Source organism: Halichoeres trimaculatus, unplaced genomic scaffold (assembly GCF_033239565.1).
Source record: "Halichoeres trimaculatus isolate MK-OKI-2021-1 unplaced genomic scaffold, fHalTri1.1 fHalTri1_scaffold_8, whole genome shotgun sequence".
Taxonomy (NCBI): domain Eukaryota; kingdom Metazoa; phylum Chordata; class Actinopteri; order Labriformes; family Labridae; genus Halichoeres; species Halichoeres trimaculatus.
This window is the reverse complement of record NW_027437186.1, coordinates 12,982,005-13,009,461: the sequence shown is the minus strand read 5'-3', so window position 1 is coordinate 13,009,461 and position 27,457 is coordinate 12,982,005. Positions and strand designations below refer to the sequence as shown.

Below are 27,457 nucleotides of genomic sequence, written 5' to 3'. Positions count from 1 at the left end.
AAACGTGTAGAAACAGATTTATCAAAACACTGGTTATATTTTTTATTTCAATGCCATAAAACATGTAAGCATTTACAGTATACACAGTACTCATGGTTTATTACATACACAGAAAAGAATTCATAGTGCACCTCTCTCAGACAAGAAACCAGCTCAAACAGGCTCTCGGTATCAGTGCAGTAAGTCTATTTTTATCACTTCACCGCTGAGCAGATCTGAGAAGCTGAGAGCTTCGATTTCTGTCCGTATAGTTCTGTCCCACCGGAAAAGATAACATCTGAGTATTTGACAAATGACAGTCAAAATGTTTTACCATCACCGACACAGGATATCTTTCACTGGCAGCCAGGTATGAGACACAACAGGTCACCTTGGAAATCAACAAAACCACATTACTGTTTAGTTTTAGTGGCTGATCAGGTTAAATGTGGCGTTAGACTGAGGATAAATGTGGACAGAGGCTTGAGGGTGACCAATAAAACCAGTCTTCAAGTTTGTTTAACCTGCATTTTTTTCAATGACCAGCAGGGGGTGACTCAGGTTGTCACATTTAGAATTTAGATTAAAAAAAAAACCTGTTTCTGACTTAGAAATTTTTAAAATCATTAAAATGCTTGGTGTTAATGGCTATCTTTAAGACTCCTTGTAATCAGCCTTACACTTAAATTTTAGGTTAAGGTCCCATTTAAAAGACAACAGACACTAAAGCTGAGAAAATGCCTTTTTTGGGTTCAGCTGAAATAAAATAAACTCTAAGGTGTCCCAGTTAGTATCCCATTCAGTATTTCTGGATCATGATGATTCGAGCTGAACAGACATGTAAAAGCCTGTAGTCGTCTTTTGTATCAGACCCCATATGACTCATCTTTCCATGAAGGGCGTCTCTAAGCTAAGCAAACCACTGTAGGATGGAGATGATGGACTGGGAAACAATGGAAAATTGTGTGCAGAATGTACACCATTCATTCTTGAAGTTTACAATGGCTCTGATTAGTTAAAGCTTCTTTCCACAGCTGCAGTTTCATCCTAGTGTCAACAAACCGGGGTCAACAATGAGCTGACAAAGACCTGGCTTCCTCAGAGCTGGTATCTGCTGGTTGAATCTCCTTAATTCTAAGCCCCGGGCTCGAAAATTTGAAGTGAATGAAACCATCCTGTTTACATGCCTTTGTCTGTCTGTGAGTTTGGAACAAACTGAAAAAAGCCAAACTGAAGTTAGCCATGCAAACGTTTCTGAGAGGCAGAGCTGCTCTGGAGGCAGAAATCATTGTTTTAGTTTGGACACTGGAACCTAAATGACAACTTTTATTTCTCTGTACGTGTCAACAAAAAAAGTTTTTCAGTGGATGAATTCAACCACATTCTCCTGAGGCTAAGAGAGTTTATACAGTTAACAATAGCTGTAATATTATTTCATCAACATGTTAAAGTAGTGTTTGTGATGTCTGACAGGTCCAAGAACAAGCTTTCTAAAGCCTGAAGATAAGGAACTATGGCTCATTCCTCATGCCTTGCTTTTAATCAACCTTGATCGTTTTGACTGAAAACAAAAAATCAAAATCAGGAGAAGTTTGTGATAACTAGGTAACTCTGGGTTAAACAGCCCCTTGCTCACTCCCTCCTTCAGTGATGCTCAAGACACCACGTCCTTTAAGGACAAGAAGTTCCTGTGATGCAAGACAAATCTGGTCTTACGCCTCAATACACCAGATACGTCTGGAGTCTGGCTCCGCTCCATTGTGTGATGACAGTGTTAGTGAACTCACACCAGCTGCATGTTCAGTCCGGCAAGCGGCATGACTGACTGACAGTTGCAGTCACAGACCGAGGAGTTACCACGCATCCCACTCAACTGATAAGTCTCTGTTCATTCATGTTGGGCTGTGAAACCTCAAACCTGTTGACTCCTGGTCCAGACCCACTATGTCCATTTGTCGTCATAGTCAAGCTATATACGAACTGATTTTGACACGGTTTGTTTTATTTTTAAAGTCACTGGGTGTTTTTAAGTAGCTTCCTATGCTGAATTTATGTATCACAGCTCAAGTGTCCAGCAAAATTAGGATGGCTGCGTATTACCTGCGACATGACAGACCAGCCACACTGATCCAGTGTAAGCTGACAGATTGACTGAATGGAAACCTGTCTGATCTATTGGCATGACAGAGTAGAGACCAACTGCAGACACACCTGGTGTATTTTTGCCACAACATTAACTAACTGAAACACTTATATTGCAGTTTGTCCAAACATGGTGGCATTCAGGTAGTGCTGGAAACACCATGACTTTTTTTTCTTTTTTTTCGAAATGAGGAGATTGAATATTGGCCTTACCTTTAGAGACCTTTTAGTGCAGTATCATTGATCATGTTTTTTATATTCAGAACACCGGCATCATGACGAGAGGCTGATCTTCATCAAATTATTAATAAGGCTTGTGATCTTGTGTTTAACAGTTCATTGACACAATGTAAACTTCTAACAGGAGGAGCCATGGTGGTTACATGTTAGTCACGCATGGGTCATGTCGACATTTATTTATTTATTTATTTATTTATTTCATCGGATCCCCATTAGCTGCTACCACTGAAGCCGCTGCTCTTCCTGGGGTCTAAATACAGTAAGGATACAACATGGTCCCAGACATATAGGCATCCTATGTGCGGTGCCACTACACCCCTGCATGGCGGTATACTCTGCACCTTTTAATAGTTCAGAAATGAGAAAAGCTGCTCTATTTCTCTCTTGAAGCCCTCAGACTCCTCTCACACAGACAGTAATTTTACTGTGAAGAACACAGCAGTTCAGTCCATTGCTGCACAAGCATGGGCTTAAGATGCCCACTAACCAATATTTTGCACCGCATGTAAACACAGTCCAGCAGCTTTGTGTTATTGTTGTTGTTGTTGTTGCTGTTGTTTTGTTAACACAGCCCCTGGGTCCAGTGGGTTGAAGAAAAAGATAAAGGCTTGATTCAGCTTTCAGAAAAACACAGACAGAAGATGAGCTCTGGTCTCAGGATCTTACAGGTTTATGAGTCAAATCCAAGCTGCAACCTCCGGTCTAAGAATATGAGACAATGCGGAAGTGCTAAAATCTGCTATTTCCCGAATGTCCACTTGGGGCTGGCTCCGGAAGCAACGGAAGCCCATGCCACTACCAATATGGCTGCTTTAGCCGATGTGCTTCATTTTCCGTTTCAAAAACGGACCGGTGACGTCGGGGAGACTATGTCCATGTTTTACACAGTCTATGGTCAAATCAAACTGGCTCTGTTTTTGTACTGTGTCTCAGCTCCAGCAGGTTTTAGCCCTCTAGATAAGAGATTGAAGACCTCTATTACTGGAGCAGAGACATGACCAGTTGCACAGAACAGATGAAGTGGGATAGGAAGTCCAGCTCTGAAACCAGATTAAAGGCTTCATTATAAAATACTGTGTGGACACCAGATTGTATTGAGTCATGCTTTACCAACAAACTGATATAATGAGCGGAGCTGGGAGTCAATAGGTGAGCTTTTACTGCCCAAAGTGATGTGGAGAAACCAGATATGTGGACATGGGACGGAGACAGATCTGGTGTATTCCCACCATTAGATCAACAGTCTGAAGCTGTCATTGTTAAAAACACATTTATTGGATTAATGGAGCGACTGAAGCGCACAAAATCTGAGATAATTCTGTTTTCAGCCTTCTTGTCATTCACACACCAAAAGTGGCAGGAGTTTGTAGACATGAATGCTGGCATCAATCTGCAAACAAGTACTTTATGCCTTTACCGGACAAAAAAAAAAAAAAGGCCATCATCATAAGAGGTGGATGACAAAAAGCTCCTCCAAAAGTAAAGCCAAAACCTTTGGCTTGTAGCAGTTTAGGTCATAAAGCTTCTTTCCATGTGTTCAGAGAGTCAAATTATGAAACCAAAACATGTCTCAAACATGTTGTTGTCGTAAGTTCTCCTCAGAATGACTTGTGTCTGAGTCTGACTATGTTTTAAATAACAGTCAAACGAGTGGAGGACAACTGGTGAGAGAAAACATATAATAAACATTTAGGTCTGAATTATTTAACTTTTCATACGTGTTTTGGTTTCGTTTGTGGAGGAGTGGGACAATGACACTGCGGCTTCCTAATTCTGATCCATACACCACAGGCTTCAACTATGAATGCACACAATGTCTGAGCCTGTCACACTGGGACATTTTGGCTTCACTTTTTCTACAACATGTGGAGGTTGAGGCACACCATACATCCCTATTTACACTCAGTGGTCTCAGAGTTGAAATCTCACCCACTCGTGATCCAGCTCAGTCAGTTTATAATTTTACCTCTAGAGCATCTTTGCCGGTTGAGAATGTTTGCAATACCAGAACTACAATCTGTTGTTGGGATATTGAAACAGGAGTCTCCTTGGTGGGAGCCCGAGGTGCTGCTGAACACGTGTCCTCCTCTCAGACCTCCAGGAGACTCTGTGGCTGCTCGGGAGCTTGTGGGGGGTCGGGCTGGAGGCGACATATGGGCTTGTTGCACATGGGGCAGACACTGCGGATCTCTAGCCATTTAAGCAAACACCTGAAAAAGATGCAAAGACAAATTCAGCTGTTTTATCTTAAACAAGGAGGTAGTGACCTGGTGTGAGCAGGGGAGCTTGTGCTGAAACTTCAGGAATCCAAAAAACTGAGGCTTGGGACAGAGAAAGTGAGAAAGAAAAACCGGTTTCAAAGCTTTGTTGTCAGTGTCCCACCTCAGCTGCAGGGCAGATACAGAGAGCGTTCTCATGTTCACACATGCAAAGACACATGTTGTGAGGAATTTGCTTGTCATTTTCTGCAATGCTTCGTGGAAAAAAAAAGAAAAAAAAAACACTCAGTATCTGACTTTTTCTCTGTGTGCTCCAGCTGTGAACTCGAAGGCAGGAATCAATCACAGAAAGGAATCTATGACTCACTCCTCTGGGCTGGTTCCTCAACATTAGGCTCATTGAGGAGGCAAAATATGAGGACATCAAGGCTGGGTTATATTTTTGTGGTTTTAAGAGAGAGGCATTTGGAGCCACTAACCACGGAGCTGCAGACACTCAGGCTGTTCCTGGAGATAAAATATGGATCAATAAAATCAGCCTGGTCGCACAAAAACAAATCTATAAAACAGCAGACAAATTGTTTTTCAATTGACTGCAACTTTAGAGAACAGTTTAGGTTTAAAGTTTGAGGTTTAGAAAAAGGATGATTCAAATGAATATGTTTGATTTGTCATTTGTTAATCGAACAAAACTAGATAAAACTTCTGAACCTGATGTAAACAGCAAGTATTCATCAAGCAAGGTTTGAAAAACTTACTTCTTGTGAAAAGCGTGTGAACATGGACAGACCCCAAGCTCGTCCCGACTGCGAAACTCTTCTAAACACACCGCACATGTTTGCTGGAATAAAGGAAATACACGCTGGTGAGATCGAAAGATTTTCCTAAGGCAAATATGATAATACTTGCTACTGGAGAGTCTAAAGGTCACAGCTATCCATTACTGGTTTTATGTCTTGGCCCTTTTGTACAGAGATTTTTACGATATATGATGCACTGTAGGGGAGACCGGGGATAGTTGTAACATTTTCGACATTTTTGTCTCCAACTTTGAGATCTTTTAACCCACTGTCTTCAAATTACTGTATAACCTAGCTTCAAGTGTCTGCTAATTAATGGCCTATAAATTGCCTGTGCAACACAAACAGAAAACAAATAGCCTAATCTGAAACACAAAGAGTGAAATGTTACATTTGACCCAATAGTCCACGTCAACTGTAACACGGGGGGGTATGGCATAAAATAAATAAAAATTCTCACCTCAAAATTATGTTTTTCCTCACAAATTTGCAAATTTAGCTATGTCCACTCCAGGGCTCTACTTCCTTTACATGTGAACTATGGATTGAACTGTGCACATTAGGAGTAAATCATGTGATTCCTATCTTGTTCCTGATTTGTGGAATTGTGTTACAACTGTCCCTGGTGTCCCCTAAATGATCAAACTCTTTGCAACTCTAAGCTGAAGATTCTGAGATTGCTGAACTATTTTCTCACATAGTCTCTTAAGGGGTAATGAACTTCCTCTCATCTTTACTCATGACAGACTCAGCCTTTCTGAAACACTTCTTCTTCTTTTTTTTTTTTTTTTTCAATCAATTACCAACCAGTTTCACATTAACCTCATTGGTTGGTAGACCTTCCGCCATTTTTGTTTGGCATTCACCATTGTTATCGTGTCTTATCGTCCTTATCTCAACTTTTTTAGAAACATGTTGCTAGCATCAGTTTTTAAATGAACATATCTCACCTTAAACATCTGATAAATTTTTAACAGTATTTTCAGACATTTGACTTGGAGATTAATATATGGAGCAGAGTGTATGTATTTATCTTTAATTCAATTCAATTCAATTCATCCATCCATTTTCTATACCGCTTATCCTGTTTAGGGTCGCGGGTGGCTGGAGCCTATCCCAGCAATCATTGGGCGAGAGGCAGGGTACACCCTGGACTGGTCGCCTGTCAATCGCAGGGCTGACACATAGACAGACAACCATGCACACACACACTCACAACTAGGGACAATTTGGTGTGACCAATTAACCTGGTAAGCATGTTTTTGGACTGTGGGAGGAAGCCGGAGTACCTGGAGAGAACCCACACATGCACGGGGAGAACATGCAAACTCCACACAGAAAGACCCACCGGCTGAGGTGGGGAATTGAACCGGTGACCTTCTTGCTGTGAGGCTGCAGCGCTAACCGTTGCACCACCGTGCAGCCCTCAATTCAATTCAATTCAATTCAATTCAATTCAATTCAATTCAATTCAATTCAATTCAATTCAATTCAATTCAATTCAATTCAATTCAATTCAATTCAATTCAATTCAATTCAATTCAATTCAATTCAAATCCCCATCATCAGTTGTAAAATACCTTGTTTAAACTTTCTGTAGCTCCTTATAGCATTAAAGCCATCACTCAGTCTTTCCACAGCGCTCTGTTTTTGAGCTTTACTCTTTTTGTTTTGCACAGGCTATCAGAGTTCATCACATTCACACCAAACTGCTCAGGAAACTTACACCAAGAAGGCTCAGCTTCTTCCCAGCTCCTTTCAAAACAACCTGTTGATAAGAAAAGATTTTTAAATACACTCAGAAACGAAGTAATGTATTCTGAGTAAAAAAGCACCAGGATGTAAAATGACCACTTTACCTCATTGTATCCATATTGTTCTCTGGAGCCTTGTCGCCTCAGCCTGAAAGCATAAGAACAAATTAATTATGCTGCAACTGAGGTCGTACATTTTTTCCTGTCTGCCAAGTGGCTCCAAATGTGTTTTGTTTGGGACAGGTCCTGTCATGCTGCATGAATCAGCTGAGATTTAAACAGCCCAGGAATCCTGATCATTTCAAAGTCAAGTAAGAGCGTGCAATGTTCGGCACGAGCAGGGCTGGGCCACTCTGCAAAACGTGCCGGCATCTGAAACCTCTGATTAGGAAGAGGAACTTTCCTTATGCTGCTCATGTGGGTGAGTTTTATCAGACCAAAAATCTTCCAAAGAATTTTACACTAGAATTGAAGCATCTTTGCCATCAGTAAATGCATAAACTTCACACGTTCACAATTTGTTGTTCCATGTTTTCTGTGTGGCAGTGGAACATATTCTAAGTTAGGGTAAATATCAGAGCAGGTTTTTCCAGAAATCCCAGAAGTTTGCAGCAGACACTGCAATAAACAGTTGGAGCCTAAAGCAGCTTTCACTTAAAGCTTTGAGTTCTGTCAAATATCAAATGAATCATGGTGTGTTTCCATGTTATTTCATTAGTGGCTCCTGCAGTTGACATGATCCACTGATCTGAAGATCCACTGAAACGTAGAATCTGAATTATGAATATCAGCTTTGACTACACTGACGTTGTTTTTGTGAATTAAAATTCAGTTCCTGAGTCAAAAAGCATTTCCACTTTTTAAATAAACCAAACTATTTTGATACCAATTAACTTATGACACTTAAATTCGATGCTAAGAATAAGGTAGACTTTTTGTTCTCCTCTACTACAGCTCTAAACCATCTGACAGAAATGAACACACCCAATTAGCATGCCACTTCAAAGTTCAGAGTTCATGCATTCTCTGGATTGTTAAAAGTGAAATGTAGAATATCACAGACTATTGCATAAGAGGAAGGATGGGTGAAAAGGAAAACAATAGAAGAGATGTTTAAAAAACAACTCTTGGTATGTGCTTCAGGTTAAAGGTTAAAGATCTGAGACACCACAGCATACGCTTATATGATATATGGTCCTGCACTGCTCATCCAGGAGGGATGATTGAATCGAAAGAGGATGGCTCTAAGTGAAGCTCTAGGGATTGGTATCAATAACTGGTTCCTGTTAAAAATCAATTAGTTATGATTCAATGCATTGACATCATCATGGTTGACGATTCTCTTGTAGATTCTTTAAATCAGGCCTGAGGCTTGACCTTACGTCTACGTCATGTGACATGCCACTTGTCTATCACGCTCATCAGTCAGCAGCAGAATTTCCAAGACAACGGCTGAGAGATGGAAGTGATCAAAAGCTTGGCTTCATTTTACCAAAAAGGGCACTAACAAGGCAATGTGCAATTGGTGAAATGCTGTACAACAAAAAACAAACAATTTTGACATTTGGTGTTAAACACCATCAATCAATAAAATCTTATCATTACCATAATAAGCCCTGGTGGGGGCATAATCTGGGTGCTAAGAGAGGTGTGGGTCTAGAAAGATTAAGTCCCTGGACTAACCTTTGTTGAGTTTTGGGTATAAAATCAAACCCACCAACCAGTGTGTCCTCTTTCATGCCCAGAGCCAGATGCACCAAGGAGGCGTATTACTATTTACACAGCAGATTTCAGTCTTTCTATTTAAAGAGAGCTCAAACTGGTATATTTAGCTTCTCTCCTTCTGCTGTGACTTGAAAATGCAGGAAACACTCACAGGTCACTGTCATAGTAGTTATTTCACCACAGGTATGAATATTAAACCAGCTCAGACAAACAGGGACTTTCCAAATTGACATGCACATATTTACATACAACGCACACCAGCATTAACTTAACTACTTATCTAAAAGATGTCACGGTATTGGACAGGATCTGATAGGCTCTGAAGAAAAGCAAGGAGTTATCTTCAATTTATTTTTGCTGCTTGATCCCATGACTGCATTGCGTGCTTGTACTATTGACTCAACTCGACTTTTTGCTGCACTTCATCAGAAAAATGTCTAACACTCCACAGATATAAGTAAGAAGGTCAGGTGTTTTCAAACAGAGCAGATTGGTAAGATTTAATCTTCGATCAGATCACCCAGAATGCATGTTGACACCAGGTCATAACGACCCATCTGACTCAGCCCTAACTCTGTCTTTGTACCTGAACAGGTAGCAGCAGAAGATGAGGCTGAGCATGAGGATGAAAAGTCCGATGCCCAGCACGATGATGTAGACGTTGAGCGGGAGGTGAAAGAGCTCTTCAGACGACATCTTGCAGTATGGGTCGACGTTTTGTAAGCCGAGATCGCACAGACACCCTGAGGAGAACATAAAGCAACATTGTTTGGCTTCGTATATACTCATATAACAGAGTTGCTTCAGTACAGCCAAAGCAATCACAGTGGATGACACTGAAACTCCTGGACGCACAAAAAGCTTTTTCACAGTATTTTGAAGTTTTAATCAAATATGAATTTGTATCCTGACATTTATTAATGCAAACTTTAAACATCTGACACAATGAAGAGGATTTAGATCTAATATACACAAACATTTCTGAGCTATTTCTTTGCATCATATCAGCACATAAAATTTCAGAAAAACTGAATCAAAACCAGTCATGGTTCACAGAAAGAACAATGCACTCATTCAAACACATGTTGATGATAACGCAAATCCACGCTCATGTTTTTAAATGATCGTGAAAATATGACTGTTTCCATTTTCCCCACATGCAGGCTGTCAGTGAACAAAGCTGCAGACTGTAATGTCAGGAATGTAATTTACATCATGTGACGCTTGAGAAGTCTGCAGGGGTCACACAGACAAATAGATGTTGCTCAACATAAAGTGGGTTAATGTTGTTTGAAACATGATATTTGAAGAATGTGAATCCGTATAAATTCATTAGTACATGCAGTCACACTATTTAAACTGGAATCATTGTGTGTAATTTAATAGGACTGTAGAGCCACTGTTTGACTCTTTCTGTCTATTGTTCCCAAACTACTCAAACCTGATCGCTAACTCTCAGTGGCTTTGACAGTTCCTCACAGCTGCTTAACTGCTACTGCAATAAGACTATCGCTTACGTTGGATTGAAGCTCTACAGTACCACTAAAAATCTTTCTATAAGGGATAGATAAAATGACTCCACTTGTAACTTTTAGGGTAATGGGCAGTTGTGTAAATTAGATTCCTGACAAGGTGAGCAGAACTTGTTTTATAAAGAGAAGTTTTGGTAATCTTTAAGCTTGGCCTACATTGTATTTTTGTAATTCAGTAAAAAAAACCTTCTCATAGCACTAGCACTATATATATATATATATATATATATATATATATATATATATATATATATATATATATATATATATATATATATATATATATATATATTTTTTTTCAGTCAGATACAGGTGTCTTGGGCTACATTCACACTGCAGTCCTTAATGCCCAATCCAATTTATTGCTCAAATCTAGTTTCTTTTGTTTGATTGTTCACATTACATAAATAAATGAGACCTGTCTGCAGACCCATATGCTCACTTGAACATTAATTAATGAATGGTGTTTAAGGAAACAAACAAGACCCCAGGTGTTTCAGGGCATGTTTTGTCAAGTGTAGTTGCTTATTTGGGCTTTCTTTGCCGCCTGTTTGATCCCCGCCTGTTTCTTTCCTAGCTCTCCGCAACAAACAGGAATGCAGGCTTAAGTTTCACTTTCACTTTTCTATGTGCACTCTTCTCTCCGCCCCTCCCGACTCCATCTGTGCTCTCTTCCATGTCTATGTTCAATGAGCGAGCGTTACTTCTGCTACAGAATGATGTCAAAGTTGCATTAAATGCGACCTGGCTGTTCAGAGTACAGTAACCTTCAAAAAAATCTGATGTGTATCTGATCCAGTTCTATATCTGAAGTTAAAGTTGATTCAAAAACGTCCGATTCAGTGTGACTTGTGCTGTTCACACAGTACAGGTGAGTGATAAAAATCTGTTTTAGGTTACTTTTAACTGGTGTGTGAATATAGCCAAAAATAGAGGTGGAGGTCAATTTCCTTCTCCTCTTCCTCCTTTTCAAAACAATCTACTCACGAATTTGCCTTGGTTGGCAGACAAGCCACATTTAAAAAGGTGATTTGAACAGTCAAATGAAAAATTGGTTATGAGTAATAAATCGGAAATGAGCGTTAAGGCCTGAAGTGTGAACATAGCCTAAGTGTAATGCTGAAAACTACCTGTAAAATACCTCTGGACACTGGGATGCTTTTGCTTGAATACTTTTTAAGAATGGCTGCATATTTTTTGACCCCAGCCTTTTAAAAATACAAGTAAACTATACAAAAAGCACACCTGATATCCTGAGTGAAATCACATTAAATCTTTAAAAATATGGAGTCAAGGTCGTTTTAGGATTTGACTGGTCTCTGATTTTGAATGCTGTACATATAAAGTTTCAGCGTTTTCATGCATCAGTGACATAAAGTGATGATATGGCACAGTTTTGGCTAGGATCAAGCCAAATATAAATGTCTTCTTAGAAAGGATTTCTTATTGATGATTCTCCTGAGGATTCTTCCTTTGAGCTTCATATTCAGTAACTTGCACATCGACTTTGGTCGATGATGATGTTTTATATCTGCATGCTTCATCCAAGCACTGAGGTTTATTACAAAATCTCAAGTCTTAAAGCATTTTTTAACTTCTTCACTCTGATTATTTCATTCGAGAAATGCTGAAAATCGTGATCTTTAGTCTTTGACCTGGTTACAAAGCTTGCTTGTGCTCTCTGACCCCAAAGTGCTGCCTAAAACAGACAGGCCTCTGCTCCTGCAGCCTGGAATTTGCCGTAGGAAAATTTGGTTTTAAGTGAGCTGGTCTCTAGATGTTTTCAAAAGCAGACTGAAGCAGCTGGAGGGAGATAAATCATCTTATAGAGGCTTTGACCAATGACTTTGTGTCACATGATCCAGGATCTGTGGCATATTTTTTAAATGATGTTGTATTACTGTAACTCTACTCCTTGTCGATAGTAGGGATACGATAGTAGTATTGCAAATTTTTTCAGTTAACTAAGAAAAAAGAGATGATGTATGTAAATAACACAATACTTCACAAAATTGAATGGAAAAATTAAGTCAAAACGATTTGATTGAAAATAAGTTTTCTATTTTATTGTTTTTGTGATACTGAAAGTAAAATGCAGTTTACACTTGAAAACATAAAGTGCATCAAGTTTGTCTCTTGAACTACTGTGACACAATTAATGTTGCAAAGAAATTACTGCCAGTAATTTACTGGGGGAAAGATGTGGTCAGTTAGTGTAACCGATGAACGTCAGTTGGTGTAACCATTGTTTCTCATTAAAACTCTGATGCTGCACAAAAAAGTTTCCATGGCTATGATTTTATCAGTCCACCGCACTGTAAAAAAATGAAATTATAAAAGATTTTAAAACAACTGACCCAATATAAAGAGAAAACACTGATGTCTTTAGCATCAAACCCCACAATAATTTAAAAATAAAATATTCTAAATATACTTTAAGATTATATTTCTCATACAGTCTATGGGCAACATACAGCAGAGGAGCTCTTCAGCACCATCTACCATAGTAGAGGTGAGGAAGCCGTATTTTACTTCCATCTTGGCTAAAATATGAATTTTACTTTCACAAAAAAAATCATTTTAAAGAGTTGAAGTATTGGTTTTGTACTAGAGGTCAATGTATCATAATATATTGCCGTATAAATATTTTTTCGCACCTCTATTAATGGCCACTAAATTTGAACAGTCTAAGCTGTTCACCTTTGTGAAAGGATCATTAGTGTGTCTGGACGAATTACTCTGTAGGTAAACAGTACATGCTTCTAGTTATTGGTCTAAAAAGACTCATCCAACACTGTCTCATGTCCATCTTGTGCTTTGAATACAGCCATTGTAAAGAGCTCAAAGTGACAGTCAAAAGGAAAAGAAATGTAAAGTAAAATCTTTATGGGATGAATTTAAAGTGATCAGCTATAAACAGAGATATTCTTGTTACTTCAGGTTTTTGTTCCTGCAGTTTAAAGCTCACCTTTCCCAAATGTGAGAGCACTCTCATTTGAACAGAGCAGCATCACTCAGGAATTTGTGTTACTTAATTTTCTTCAAGTTCTTTTTTTTTAAGTTTTCGGGGCTGAAAATGAAACGCAAGCAGTAAAATGCAAAAATGTAGGATTGCATCCAGTTGTACACTGTGGCGCTGGCCTCCTGGTTAACAAGTGATTCTTCTTAATGTGCCAAGGTCACAGCCGGACATTGCATATGACGGAGAAGGTGGAGTGCAGTGAGATAGGGTTTGGGTGAAGGGGGAGGCAGCTGTAATCTTAGCACGGAGTTAGTGAATCATTGATAGTGGAGTCCTAAAAGGTTGGCCATTGTGCAAATGTATGCTGTGGGGACATGACTGTCGCCAAGGAAATGTAAGCTTTGCCTTTTAAAACATATTTTTGTTGAAAAAAAAATCCAGATAACAGTATTTTAAAACTGTTCTCATAATTATTAGATTATCTTTTCACTTGTGTTATTTATCAAAAAAATAAAAAAAATAAAAAGCAATGCAAGATTGCACCATTTAACCACTGACCCCAGTTTTAAAAGAAGAAGTAGGCAATCAGGAGTTTTAGTGTGGTTTAATTATATATATATGATCATTTAATTTATTTTTTTATTCATTCATTGATTCATTTTTTATTTTGGGGGTGTTTGTGATGAAAGCAAAAAAGCTTGTGTTATGAGCTTGTACAGACTGAGTTAAAAGCATTAAGTCAAGCAGTGATTGAGGGAATAGTTAGAGTGATAGGTAGGGTCTTTTACTCATACCTTTCCAGACTGGCTACAAAAGGTGCCTGAGCCTTTGCTGTTCAGGCCCCAAGCTTTGGAACGACCTGCTAAAGGATCTCCAGCGGGCAAACTCAGTATCATTCCTCAAATCTTTCCATAAAACCACGTCTTTTTGCCTCTTTTTTTTTTTTTTTTACCTTTTACATCTTATACATTGTTTTAAATATTGTTTAAAATGTTTTATGTATGTTTTCTTAGTTGTGTGTTATAACTTTGTTTTGAAAGGTGTTATACAAATAAAGCTGGATGGCTCATACTGCATCACTAATTTGTTCTATTTGTCATTAAAATTAAAAAAAAAAAAGAGCTGGGCATTTCTCTTGTATGTTTTCAAAGGTATGATGACAGTTTGATTGTTCGGCTCTTTAATAATCCATCCATCCATTAAATTTACCATTTATCCCCTTTGGAGCCTGGAGCCTATCCCAGCTGTCATAGGGGGAGAGGCAGGGTACACCCTGGACAGGCTGTCTTTGGAAGAATTTTGCCTTCGCCTTGCCCTGCCAGCTTGTTAGCCTGACCACCGCAGCCAGTCAGAGTTTCTGACAGCAGATTAACAGTTCCACATCCAACCTGTGGCTGGATGAAATCCCATCCCAGCTCTCAGTCATTGACACAAAACTTTTTTTTTTTTTTTTTTTTTTACTTTTTTTGCTTCTGAGATACTGCATGTAACCATGGCCACATAGTCTACACACAAGATCAGCTGTTAGCCTGTAGCATGGTGACCCAGTGCTAGGCCCAATGTTCCCCACGAGCTGAGGAGGATGCAAGGACAACATGCTGGGCTGTGGTGTGAACAAAGAAAAGATGACATCCGCTTGTCCTTCCATCCAGTATTATGGGTCATGTAGCCTCGATCTTTAGTAAGATGGACAAGCTAACCATGCTAACCCAGCACCAGAGGGAATACCAGAGAGCAGAGTCGCATTATGTTATTCACAGTCATGGCTAACGGAGCTCACACCTATTTACTCTATTCTATTTCATTCCGACGGGGGATTTTTTTTGTACTAGGCTGTTAACATGTTCATTTCCACTGTGAAAATGGCTTCCTTTGGCTTGGTGTGTAAGTGGTTTCTAGTACTTCTGGAGCCAGCCTCAAGTGGATACTTGACGAACTGCAGATTTTAACACTTCCGCTTTGTCTCATACTTTTAGACTGGAGGTTGCAACCTGGGAAATACTCTGAGGGAATACAATAAACAACTAACCAGTTAGCATGAGCTGTTTTAGCGATGGCTTGTTCATGTAGGATTGTTTTATCTGCTATCACCTGCTCTGAGTAGCTACAGTGGTGAGGCTAACAGGCTAGCCACTATAGCTAGACTAAATAATTTTAATGTCATTTCGATGGTTTTAAGACATATCAGAGAAACCTATACGGTTCTTTATTTGCAGCATTAAGCGTGGAGTATGGCACATAGGAGCCACTTTTTGATGTAGCTGCTGATGAAATGAAGCTAATTTAGAAGTTCCTAAGACCTGCATTCTTCCTGAAGGCCAGCAGGGGTTAGTGTTATCTATCGTAGAATGATAGTTTATCAGTAAACTTCCTTAAACTTGCATGATGTCACTTGGTTAACTAAAGTCTGATTAAGACATTTGAATAACAAAATGACACCCTTCAACCATGATAGAAATGCAGCACACACCCTCTCCTCTAAACATTATCACTTTTTACTTTGAGAAAAAGAAAAAGAAAAAAGCTAAAACTAGCTTTTAAATTTTCCCTCACAGTAAAGCAGTTGACATTGCAAAGGGCCTGTTCATATTTTTATCCACTGTCAATGGTTTCAAAGAACAAACAAAAGGTGAAACCAACCTCCAGACACTTACCACTGCACCACTGGACAGGATGCATCAAATGTGCAGATGTTTGGTCGGCAAACCCACAAAATCTTTGCAGGTTGTGACCTCTTCAAAAGCTGTCTCTCACAAAGGAGCAAGTTTAAACCTGCTCGTCACTTCTCAGACATTCAGACTGGTTCTCCCTGTTAGATGGTTGAGTGGAAGTGCGATGAGTTAACTCCACATGGTTTGCAGTAAGCAAACCTGGCCAGAAACTCCTCAAGGTGATATCACTGTAAAAATGAGACTTCAGTCTGTTGAGATGATTAACTCCCACAAATATGTCACAAACATCCTCATGATTTGAGATTTGAAACTCCCAAATGAGTCAGAGACAGAAGTGTTCCTTTGTTATCTTCACTGACAGACAAAGAGAGCAGTCCTACAGACGAACCTGTGAGTCTTGAGGATGAAAACACACCAATGTCACTGAGAATAAGATCATATTCTCCAAATCCCATGCAGCAGTTAGTGATATACCTTTGGAGGGGTGAAGTCTGTCTTTATATTGCTCTGTCTCCTTTCAAAACATCATCACAAGTCTCTCTCCCTCTGTTTTCCTCCTGTTCCTTTTTTCTCCTCCACCCTCTGTCCTCTCCTTTTTGATCTCCACGTCTTCTTGCTGTCCTCCTTTCTTGTAGTGAAATCTCTCCGTGGCCAATTATGGAGAGACAAAGGAAAGGACATGGATGGGTTTCCCAGCAGCACGAGCCAAACAGACGAGCAAACCTGCAGAGAGCCAGCCTCAGTCGTCCTGTCTCATGTGTCCCTCAAAACAAAGAACACAGGAAGGAACATAACACAGGCTTACACTGTGTTCATGTGTCCTCTACTCTGCTCGGCTGAGTTTTTCTTTCTTCTTTCTCTTTCTCACATTCTCTGTCTTCCTCTCTTTCTCTCTCCTTCCTCGCCTCTGCTCTCTCCACTTCTCGTCTGTGGCTCAGTTTGTAAACAGATCCCTGCTCATGTGATTCGTCGTCTGCATCACAGCTCTGCTTTCACCGCCCCCTCCTTCCTTCTTCCTCCCTCTCTGTCTCTCCCTCCCTGCCTGCCTGCCCTCCCTTTACCTCTCGCCTCTCTGACAAGCGCACACACACACACACACACACACACACACACACACACACACACACACACACACACACACACACACACACACACACACACACACACACACCTCCCCTCCTTCCTCTGCAGCTGCAAGCTATTATTGAAGTAGCTGCTGAGCAGATGGCAGACAGGCAGATGTGGAAACAGGCCATGATACGACAGTTATGAGGAAATTTGGTTGATCACATGATGGTTGCAGGGTTGATCAATAACAGCTAGTGAAATAATGTGATTTAAAAGTGGAATATTAATCTGTTCATCCAGAACAAAGTACCCCTCACCCTCAGGGGACACAAATGCTTAAAGTTCACTAGGTGAAAAATCAGTTTGTGCTGATGTAAAAATACAAAAATGTGTTTATTTTTTACTGTACTGAAAAGTGGATTCATGGCAAGAATGATGGGTACCTCAAGGTGACGCCTGGTTCTTTTTCAGGGGGACCTTAATCAAGGTTGCCCTCAGCACATATCTAAAAATCTAATCTATAATTAAAGAATTAAAAACTTTCAGCCCACTCTTACCCCTTACATACTGTTTTCATTTTATATCTTCACAGTGTGGCTTTGGGTCAATTTTGACCCAGACCAACAAAAACGACAAATTGTCTATACAAATTTAAACTACATATCTAACAAAGATGGTGTTAGGAGAATCTATTTAAATTAGACTGCAGCAGCGCTCTCTGCCCTGGTGTCTCATGCACACTGTAAAGACGTGACTTTTAACAAGGCGCTTGATTGTTTTGGAAATGAAAGGAGATTGGATCGAAACGAACTATCTTTGTTCAAGTCAACTTTTAACTGAATACGAATACGAAACAAGGTAAGATATCAGTACAGTTACACAGCTCTACGGTTTGAAACGTGACAACAAGCAAACGTTGCAGGTTTGTACCGTAGTTTAGAGGCCCGCTATATGTAGCGCTGCAGGCAGCCTGGTGCTCTGAGATGTCGCCGCAATGTGTAACAATAGTAAATCCTGGTTAGCTATGTCCTGCCAGTCATTAGAGCTAACACAACCTCACTCTTCATTTTATTGACAGACTCTCAAGTTTGAAGTTTGAACAGACCACTGTAGAAAAACTGCTGACCATGGGTTGGAATATATGTTATCAAAAAACAGATTAGCTTGTGTTTTAGCCTTTAGCTTGTGCTCTATCACTCTTTCTTGTTTATCTTTCTGCTGCTCTTCTGTCCTTTTTCTGTCTGACAGTTAGGCTCCTGTGTCCCCCATCACTACAAAATTAATCACAGAAATCATTTTTAGCAGAGAAAAACACAGATCTCTGTGTTTTATCTCTTCTCAATTCTAAACTTCATCAGCCGGTGTGGTGTTGTCATAGAAACTTGGACGTTATGTGAATCAGTCTGGTCCTGCTCGACCCAAGTAGAAAGCTAAGAAGTAGCATTTGAAATAACCTTTACTGGCGCTGAAAATCTCATTTCTAAGTGTGGGTTACGATCAGGCATATTATCTAGAAGGGAGACTTTTTCAAGATCAGAAACTACTCACAGCCTCGTTTAGAATGTTTGAATAGCTCATTATGCATAAAGAAGTGTATGATCAACCCAAATCAATTGAATATAAATATCCCAGAAAGCAGGAAGAGTGTTTTTTTTAAGGTTTTACAACCACTGTTTTTTTTTTTTTAAACTACTACTATTTAAGTATTTCAAGTGCTGTTTTACACACGACATAAAAACATAAAATCCATAATAATATGAATATGTTATGTTGAATTTGAAAATGGCATGAATTTCTGGAACTGTTGGAATTTATAATAATACAAACATGTTTAACCTTTCAGGCAATTTGGATGTGATATGCTAGATACTAAAAAATTTAGAATCATCAATATTAATTCAAAATTTAACACTCAGAAAGTAAAACAATAGAGAATAGAATACCTAACATGAACTTGTCTAATCAATGAAAACAGTGGTTAAAAAAAACAAAAACAAAAACAAAAAAACTCTATTGCAATCAGTTTTCTTCTACGTTGTCTTACTTCTCTCATACATCCTGCTCCAAACCACTATCACCCTCTTCATCTCTGAAGATAAGATCAGGGGCAGGTTGCACACCAAGTCTTTCTGCCATGATGTCAGTCTCTGATATGTAAGCTCAGGAACCCTTAGCATGTGATAAACCTCCACCACCTCCCTCCCTAACTGATTATGATTTTTTACTTTGTAGTATATTTTTGTATTATATTAAAGGTGCCTGTGTTTGCAGGAGCAGGTCTTGGGTTTGTGGCAAGCTACCCTCTGACCCCTGTGTGACTTTTGTTGAGGGGGGGCAGACAGTTCTGTGATGTCTAATTCTATCACCCTGTGCCATGAAAAACACACACACACAAACATAACTCGGACAAGTTCACAGCTTGTCTGGTGTGCATTTTTTGATTTCTCCTTGCTGTTTAAGATAATTAAGACTTAGAAGTAAAATAAAAAACTAAACTTGGTCTTTGTACAGTATTATTACATTCATACAAAAATGTACTGCTTTCATACTTCAGGAGCTGCTGTAGAAGCATTTTGCAGATATTTCCACCATCTTGTTTTCACTGAGGGCTGCACGGTGGTGCAACGGTTAGCGCTGCAGCCTCACAGCAAGAAGGTCACCGGTTCAAATCCCCACCTCGGCCGGTGGGTCTTTCTGTGTGGAGTTTGCATGTTCTCCCCGTGCATGCGTGGGTTCTCTCCGGGTACTCCGGCTTCCTCCCACAGTCCAAAAACATGCTTACCAGGTTAATTGGTCACACCAAATTGTCCCTAGGTGTGAGTGTGTGCGTGCATGGTTGTCTGTCTATGTGTCAGCCCTGCGATTGACTGGCGACCAGTCCAGGGTGTACCCCGCCTCTCGCCCAATGATTGCTGGGATAGGCTCCAGCCACACGTGACCCTAAACAGGATAAGCGGTATAGAAAATGGATGGATGGATGTTTTCACTGAAATGTGTGTAATGTTGTGATATAACCAAAAGATGATGCAGTGCCCGCAAATGGGCCAATTTTTTTTTAATGAAGTATCATGGGTCTGAGAGGCATAAATGTAATGTAATGGGTCTCAGAAGGCTAAAACAACCATTTTGTTTGACTTGACCCACACTAGTGGATTTAAAAGTCATCTATATAGAAACAGGTCAAACTATGACTAAAAACAGCCTCAATGCACTAAAGGTTGTTGTACATTTAACATCATTTTTCTCTAGTTTGAATTATTTTAGAAAGAGTCATGAAATTTCAGGCTAGAAGAATGACATCTAGACCAGGACCCCTTTAGTTAAGACTTACTGACCAGTATACCCAAGACTTCCCTTGATTGGTTAATATCTGAACAGTTAGAGGTGGGCATAATTTTCCTTCACTTTGGGTTTATATGGTGCTTATTCCATTAAAAAATTGTGCTGGAGACAAAAAAAATCTGTTTGACAAATAAGGATGTCATATTGGCTGATATATATGTATTGTCAATTTTAAAGTTTGGAAAGATCAAATCAGAGACACAAATCCATAAAAGTCAGAAGCAGACTAACAAGAAGCAATGACAGTGCAAGGAAAAGAGAGACGAACTTAATCCAAACCCAAATATTCTAAGCCTGTTTCCTGTTGCTCGTCTGATTTGTTCTCATCTCTTAAACAAACTGTAGAAAAGTTTTCCTGGAAGAAAGCAGACTTCCACTCTCTGCTCTCATACTGTGTTTTGCTGCTGTTATTTTAAATACTATTTCAGAGAAAAATATTTCAGTGACAGAAAGAAAGTCATTCAAATGATGTGCAAGTCAGCGAAGCAAAACCACAGAGGTGACTTCCTGCTCTGAACATGTTTGATGTAAAAATGAACGAAACATGGTATTAGAATAAAATAACTCAAAATTAGAAGTATTGGCCGAGAGAATATAAGAATAAAGCATGACTCAGCTGCACAAAAGGACCCATGGTTCGAGCAGCCATGTTGTGAAATTTGTTTTGAATTGTGAATAGCGGCTTGGGATGACCTCTGCTTTGAGATAAAAAAGATAAGATAAAGAGCTGAAACTTTAGTGACTGTTCATAGACAATTTACTGTCTGTGTTGTGTCAAAGCAGGACAAAATGTCAAAGTATATTAACTGTTGTTAAATCAGTTTTATTTGAACTCCATCTAGTGGCTGGAGTGCAGAATGTGCGGCATGAGGAAGAATTGCTTTCAGCATGGGCCTGGGTCTAATAATAATAATATTAAAAATATCATTATTATTACAATAATAATAATAATAATAATAATAATAATAATAATAATAATAATAATAATAATAATAATAATAATAATAATATTGCTGTTGTACCACCACAGTTTTCCCGTTTGGGATCAATAAAGCTATTCTACTCTAATATTATATTATATTATATTATATTATATTATATTATATTATATTATATTATATTATATTATATTATATTATATCATTTTATTATTATGTTATATTATATTATATTATATTATATTATATTATATCATAGTTATATTTTATCATAATTATTTTATCATAATTATTTTATCATAATTATTTTATCATAATTATTTTATTATGTTATTTAGCGCCAAATCACATCAACAGTTTTTTTTTAAGACTTTTTCTTAAAGCATTAACAGGTCTAGACTTGCTAATGTTATTATATTAACAGAGACCCAACATCAAGACAAGATAAGAATTTTCAAGTCATCTTCACCTACCACAGGTACAGCTCTTTGCAGCATTTATTACGCAACAACAGACATCCTCTATAGATGGAACAGCTGCTTTCTACCGAATGATGACTTGGCAGTTGTGGGATGCATCAAGGAAGGACAGGTGTGGAAGTGCTGGGGCGGACTGGCATAAATATAACCATCTGTAGCTGAACATTAGAAAGGCTGAGGAAGTTGTTGTAGAGTTTCTGTCCAAGATTCTTCTGGCTGCTGGCTTTTGTTCATGTTCTTCGCAGAATGAAGTGACCAGTGGTCTTTTCTATGTGCTGGGGCAAGAGTGCTTACTCCCATCAGACAAAAACAGAATTAAATAAACTGATCAGGGGTAACAGCTACATCACTGGGACTGAAATGGACAGCTTCTGCGGGTTACAGAGGAAAGAATGCAAAACAGTCCATTCTGAAAACCACGTCACAGCTTACAGGTGATCTAAGAGAGTCACGGGCTGATTGCCTGGGTAAGGACACAGAATGTCCTTTTCTCAGCCATCAGACTTTTTCACTACCAGGAGTTATAAAACAGACCAACACACAAGCCAGTTGTGTATGCCAATTTGTTTGTGCCCGTGTTTGTATTCATGTTTCTACCTGTTGCTGTTTTGTATGTGTGTCTCTGTCCATCTCTCTAAATATCTCACTAAATCTCCCTTTCCAAGTTCAGTCAGTAACACCAGATAAGACATTTAAACATTGTTATTCTGCAGATACATACAGTCCTTTATTTGTCAGACTCTAGGCAGGTGTTTTTTCAGCTGTCACAGATCACTCTCCTTGGAGGAGGAAACTCTGTCCTAAAATTCCTCATGGATCACATGGAGGCTTTTGGATCCAGTGTACAACTCACTTAAGACCTTCTTTAGCATGATGGCACTGAGGAGGTCTGGTACAATCACTCGGACACTCCTTTTGTATATCTGTAAGGGTCAATACATTGCTTCATTGGGAGTTAAATAAACAAAGAGAATCTAAAACTTTGAACACATCTCATTACAAGGGGTGCATGCTATACTGAGTGTGTGGGTTGAACCCATGAAAAAATTCTCAAATCTTCTCTTCTCAGCTTATTCTGCCATTCCGAATGACTTGTATTGTGTTTGTGGTACCCACAAGTGCTGACAATAAGACTGACAAATTTAATTTCCAAGAAGGTGGTTTTCAGCTACTAAGGAATAGAGTTAGTACCTTTGCTATGGATGTGCCTGCAGGGAAGAGCCCGAACACCTCATCCCTCTCATAGCTGTGTAGGTTGCAAATAAGCAGACCTGCTCGCTGGAAAAGGGAATCAGAGGTGACACTTAAGCGACCACAAAGCAGAAAAACTAAAGAAATAGAAAATTCAGATCAGGAAAAGTTCAGATAATTGAATACTTGACAATAAGCTTGGGGATGCACCTTATCCCTGCCATGACGTGTCCGTGGTGGCGTGTCATCTGAGTGGTCTTGTTGGAAAATGTGGGGTTGGCCATCAGGACTTTTGCGTTTTCTTTCATTGACGTCCCTGAGCTTCCTCTTCACCAACAGACCCACAATAAAGTCTTTGTTGGTCTGCAGTTTTTTGGTGGCCACAGTAGCATTGGTTGCATGAGAAAAAGTCACCAAGCCCACCGCAAGTCCATTCTGCTCTATTTTCTGAGTAATGATAGAGAAAAAAAAATCACTTATTTGCTTTAAAATTCTGTAACAGGATGAAAAAATGTCAAGAATCTAATCTTTCAGGTTACCTGAACACTTACGACAAAACCAAATGGCGAGCATAGGATGCATAGATCCTCAGCAGTAAAGTTTTTGTTTTTCCTTGGGTAAAACTTAATTGTCTATCGGAGAAAACACACGTTTTGAGCCAAGTGTGGACGGCATCATTATTACAGACAGGTGAGGACAGAGGTTCTACAGGCTTACCTTTACTTCACTCATCTTTAGAGGAGATTCTCTGAAATATTCCTGAAGGTACAACTCAGTGGTAAAAATCCCTAATTAGCCAAAGGTGCCAATTCTATGACTGTAGAGAGCATTAAAATCTTAGATGCCAAAAAAACCAAATATGTGTGTGTTTGCATGCAACTAAAGGTTACCATGATGTCCAGGGTGATGGCATGATTTGAAATAAAACAAACTAAAAAAAAAAAAAAACAAGAGAGGGAATTTGTTTGTATTTCACATAAATCATTGAAAATTATTACTTAGTTTTCAAGGCTAAAACCAAAGCTTAAGTGAGTGTGGAAAAAACAGTTTGAACATACTGTGTCTGATCTGTGGTGTCTATCCCAGCTGGATAAACTTGCTTTTAGTTCCTTAGGGTATACACCTGTCTTTAGGGCCTCATATTCTTCCCCTTGCAGACTTTGTTTACCTCCTATGAGAGTGTTCTCTCACTTCTTGTGCATTTTATATTATTATTATTATTATTATTATTATTATTATTATCATCATCATCATCATCATCATCAATAATGATAATAATAATTATAATTATAATTATAATAATAATCATCATCATCATCATCATCATAAATATTTTTTATTTATTTGTATTATCATATGTAAAGATGGGGGCGGGGATCATGTATACTATGAACTGGAGAGATCTAAGGAATTAAATGCACTTATTTTGCAGAGTAAATTTGGGATTACAAATGTTAAGGAAATTGTTTATCTTCATTTTAAATGTTTTTTATTCACCCAGTAAAACAGCTTGAATTTAAACTGTTTTCTGCTTTGGAAAGCAATATCCTACATGTGCATTAAACAAAACAAGTCCTTTGTGCCTGCATTCTAGGTGATTTGCACCTGATGTTTTCGTTAGTATTTTTTGACAGCATTTCATGCATCGCCCCAGCAGAGGGCACTCCAGGATTGCTTGCAACATGCAGCCACTCCAATCACTTCAGCTGCAAAGGAGGGCGCTATTTTATGTTTACATGAACTTAAGAATAGTCTCAAGTAACAGGCTTATCAGAAAGCATCTGAGTAACTAAGGCTCATAATTAAAATTTCCTTCAGCTTGAATCAACAGGTATAAGTACATGCTTATTTAACAATCTAGGAAGCCTTTCATGAAATTCTCATGTGGACTTTAGATGCTTTGTAATTCATGTAAAATTGTGCGAAAAAGTTTTTCTCTCTTCTTCTGTCAGATTGCACTTGTTCCCCACCAGTACGAACCAGCAGGACAAATTAAAGTTTTGGTTTAAGTTGATTACCACATGGAGGTCAGCTCCCCTGTGAGGTGCAATGATAATACATGTAAACTGACGGTCAGAACCAGACAGAACAAGATTCAACCAGCCCGTGTCGGACTGACTGAATGACTGGGAGAGCTTACCTCAAAACTTCACACGTGTGTAACAATAAATTCCAGCACGGCACTCACAGCCCAGATCTGTTGACAGTGAGGGGTCGAAGGCAGGGAAACCACATCGCCCTCTGACTGAAATGATTTAGTAACAGATTTGTTTATTTTAGATCTGAAAACTGTAAGCTTTATAAAGTGAGGCCTGTTTATTAGTGAGTAGTGTTGCTGAAAGTACATCGGTTGTTTTTACTTTGCCTGTTCTATGCAAGGCACTAGTGTCTATGTGTCGGGTCTGAATTTAATTCAAACTCAATTTCATGTTTGAAAGGTGCAAATACCTTTACATCACTTGTAATTAGTGATTTAGGTTGAGTTATCTTCAAGTTTGCTGTACTGACAAGGGGGAAAACTGATGCTTCCAGCAGATTGAAAACATATTGCCAATACTCGGTGGAATAGGTGTATTCATACAGCTGAAATATATATATATATATATATATATATATATATATATATATATATATATATATATATGTTTAATTGTAATTCAAACCAGATCACTTGCAGTACATTTGTAGTAGTGACAAGACTCATGGAAGTTTGATACTGCAATATCACCAGTGTGGAAAACTGAGAACAGTGTTTATGCAAATAATAAACCACAACCGTTACAGCAACAGAGGTTAAACAGACCTATTGTACATGAGTTTTTCTCTTAACCCACATGCGTATATCTTCAGTTCAACTCCAGACACTGCTGTGTGTTCTTGAAAAGTTGGCTGACCAGTTTTGTCCCCAGGATATGTTTAGGTTTTTTTTTCCCCTAGGGGTAAAGGGTTCTTGGAGTGCATCAGCATGGAGTGAGAACTAAATGCATCCATGAATCCACACATAGATAATAGGCTTTGAAATCGTGTCTGCTAACAACAAAGGATCGGATATAGGCCAACTGTCTGGGGTGTGAGGCTGATCCATGGACAGTGACACTAAACTGTGTGCAGCTATACTGACTTAAGAGATGGGAAATTGTATGCAATGTTCAACTTAACCAATAAAATAAGATTGGAGGTTAAGGTCTTCTAATAACCATGTGACAAATAATAATGCTTGCATTATTGCATGCATTGGTAGCACATGGTTTAAATGCCCTGGCTGTCAAATGTGGAACTTTGTTGCAACACAAGTGAAGTAATGTCAGATTGGGTTGCAATGACACTTTTTAGCTGGTGTCAGTCAAACATGACAAGAAAAGCCAGCATTTGCTTCCCAATCAAGCCCACCTGGGCAGAGAAAAAGAAATAGTAGGACTTTGCAGAAACAGGATTGTTTCAAATAACATAAACGATGTTCAAACATGTTCCCCAAAGCTGCGGAGACATAAAGAAATGAAAGGTAAACGGTGTTGCTGGGTAAAGATTCTAACGCCCTTCGAAAAATCCTCCCTGAATTACTTTACTGGGTTGTGTACTGTCTCCACTACACACCAAACCCAGTATTTTTCCATCAAGTAGCGCGCTGGACCACGTGACCACAAAGGAGAAAAAACGCTGTCATGTTTGCATCCTCGATTGACAGCCGTGCGCGCCGTGCATGGCTCTCAATGAGCAAAATAATGACGGCGTCTGCACATTTCGTGTCTGTTCTTCTATTGACACTCATATTTATGTAGTCCGTTCACTTTGTTGCCGTTAACCATTCGGGAGACAAATTCTCCTTCAGGTCGTTTTTCTAACCCCGTGCGTTCATGATCATGTAACCACTCCCACTCGTGGCTGGTGGAAAATTACCAGCTTACAAGCAACAGGCAAATGAATGGTACTTGCGGTTTATCGCATCACTCAACCCCAAAGTGTACCTGCATGACACAGGCACTGTCTTTTCGGGATACGCTACGTCTGAAAGTAGAGCAGCATTTGCAGAGTCGAAGTGTGAAAAATCATTACATGGCACTGGTTTAACGTCTTTTTTATGTATAGGGCTGCAGCAATGCTGTGCTGCCTATATGTTCGTGACGGTAATGTATAACTTGATTGTCATGAGAAGCAGTTAACAGTGGCCGCTTACTTATTCTCTATTCTGATAAGCGGAGTCATGAACAAGTCCATTCTGCATGGGAGTCTGCCCTCTTTTTCTCTCCGGGCGGAGTAGTCGCGTGGGCGCTTGAGCGAATTGAAATAAACTGACAGGTCAATCATTCAATGGGACACAAAGTAGGAGGTCTCCGCCGAGGCTGCAGCCAATCACAGCTCAAGGTGGGCGTAACCCCAGTCCAAACTTTACGCGGCGCCATCGGCTGAAAACTAA

General features: G+C 39.2%; 1 protein-coding gene across 2 annotated transcripts; it reads right to left on the bottom strand.

The window, feature by feature from the left end:
* Window positions 1-33: 33 nt before the first annotated feature.
* LOC141795423 (RING finger protein 122-like) lies at window positions 34-17,010 on the bottom strand. 2 transcript variants are annotated; one of them, XM_074676292.1, is made up of 6 exons: window positions 15,994-17,010; window positions 9,446-9,602; window positions 7,240-7,282; window positions 7,107-7,148; window positions 5,339-5,421; window positions 34-4,571 (listed from the first exon to the last, which is right to left on the bottom strand). In XM_074676292.1, the coding sequence occupies exons 2-6, from the start codon at window positions 9,553-9,555 to the stop codon at window positions 4,451-4,453; spliced, it is 399 nt and encodes a 132-aa protein (XP_074532393.1). In that variant the 5' UTR covers window positions 9,556-9,602; window positions 15,994-17,010; the 3' UTR covers window positions 34-4,450. The 2 variants fall into 2 exon arrangements, with proteins under 2 accessions (XP_074532393.1, XP_074532392.1); XM_074676291.1 differs by having other exon boundaries at window positions 16,008-17,010.
* Window positions 17,011-27,457: the final 10,447 nt, after the last annotated feature.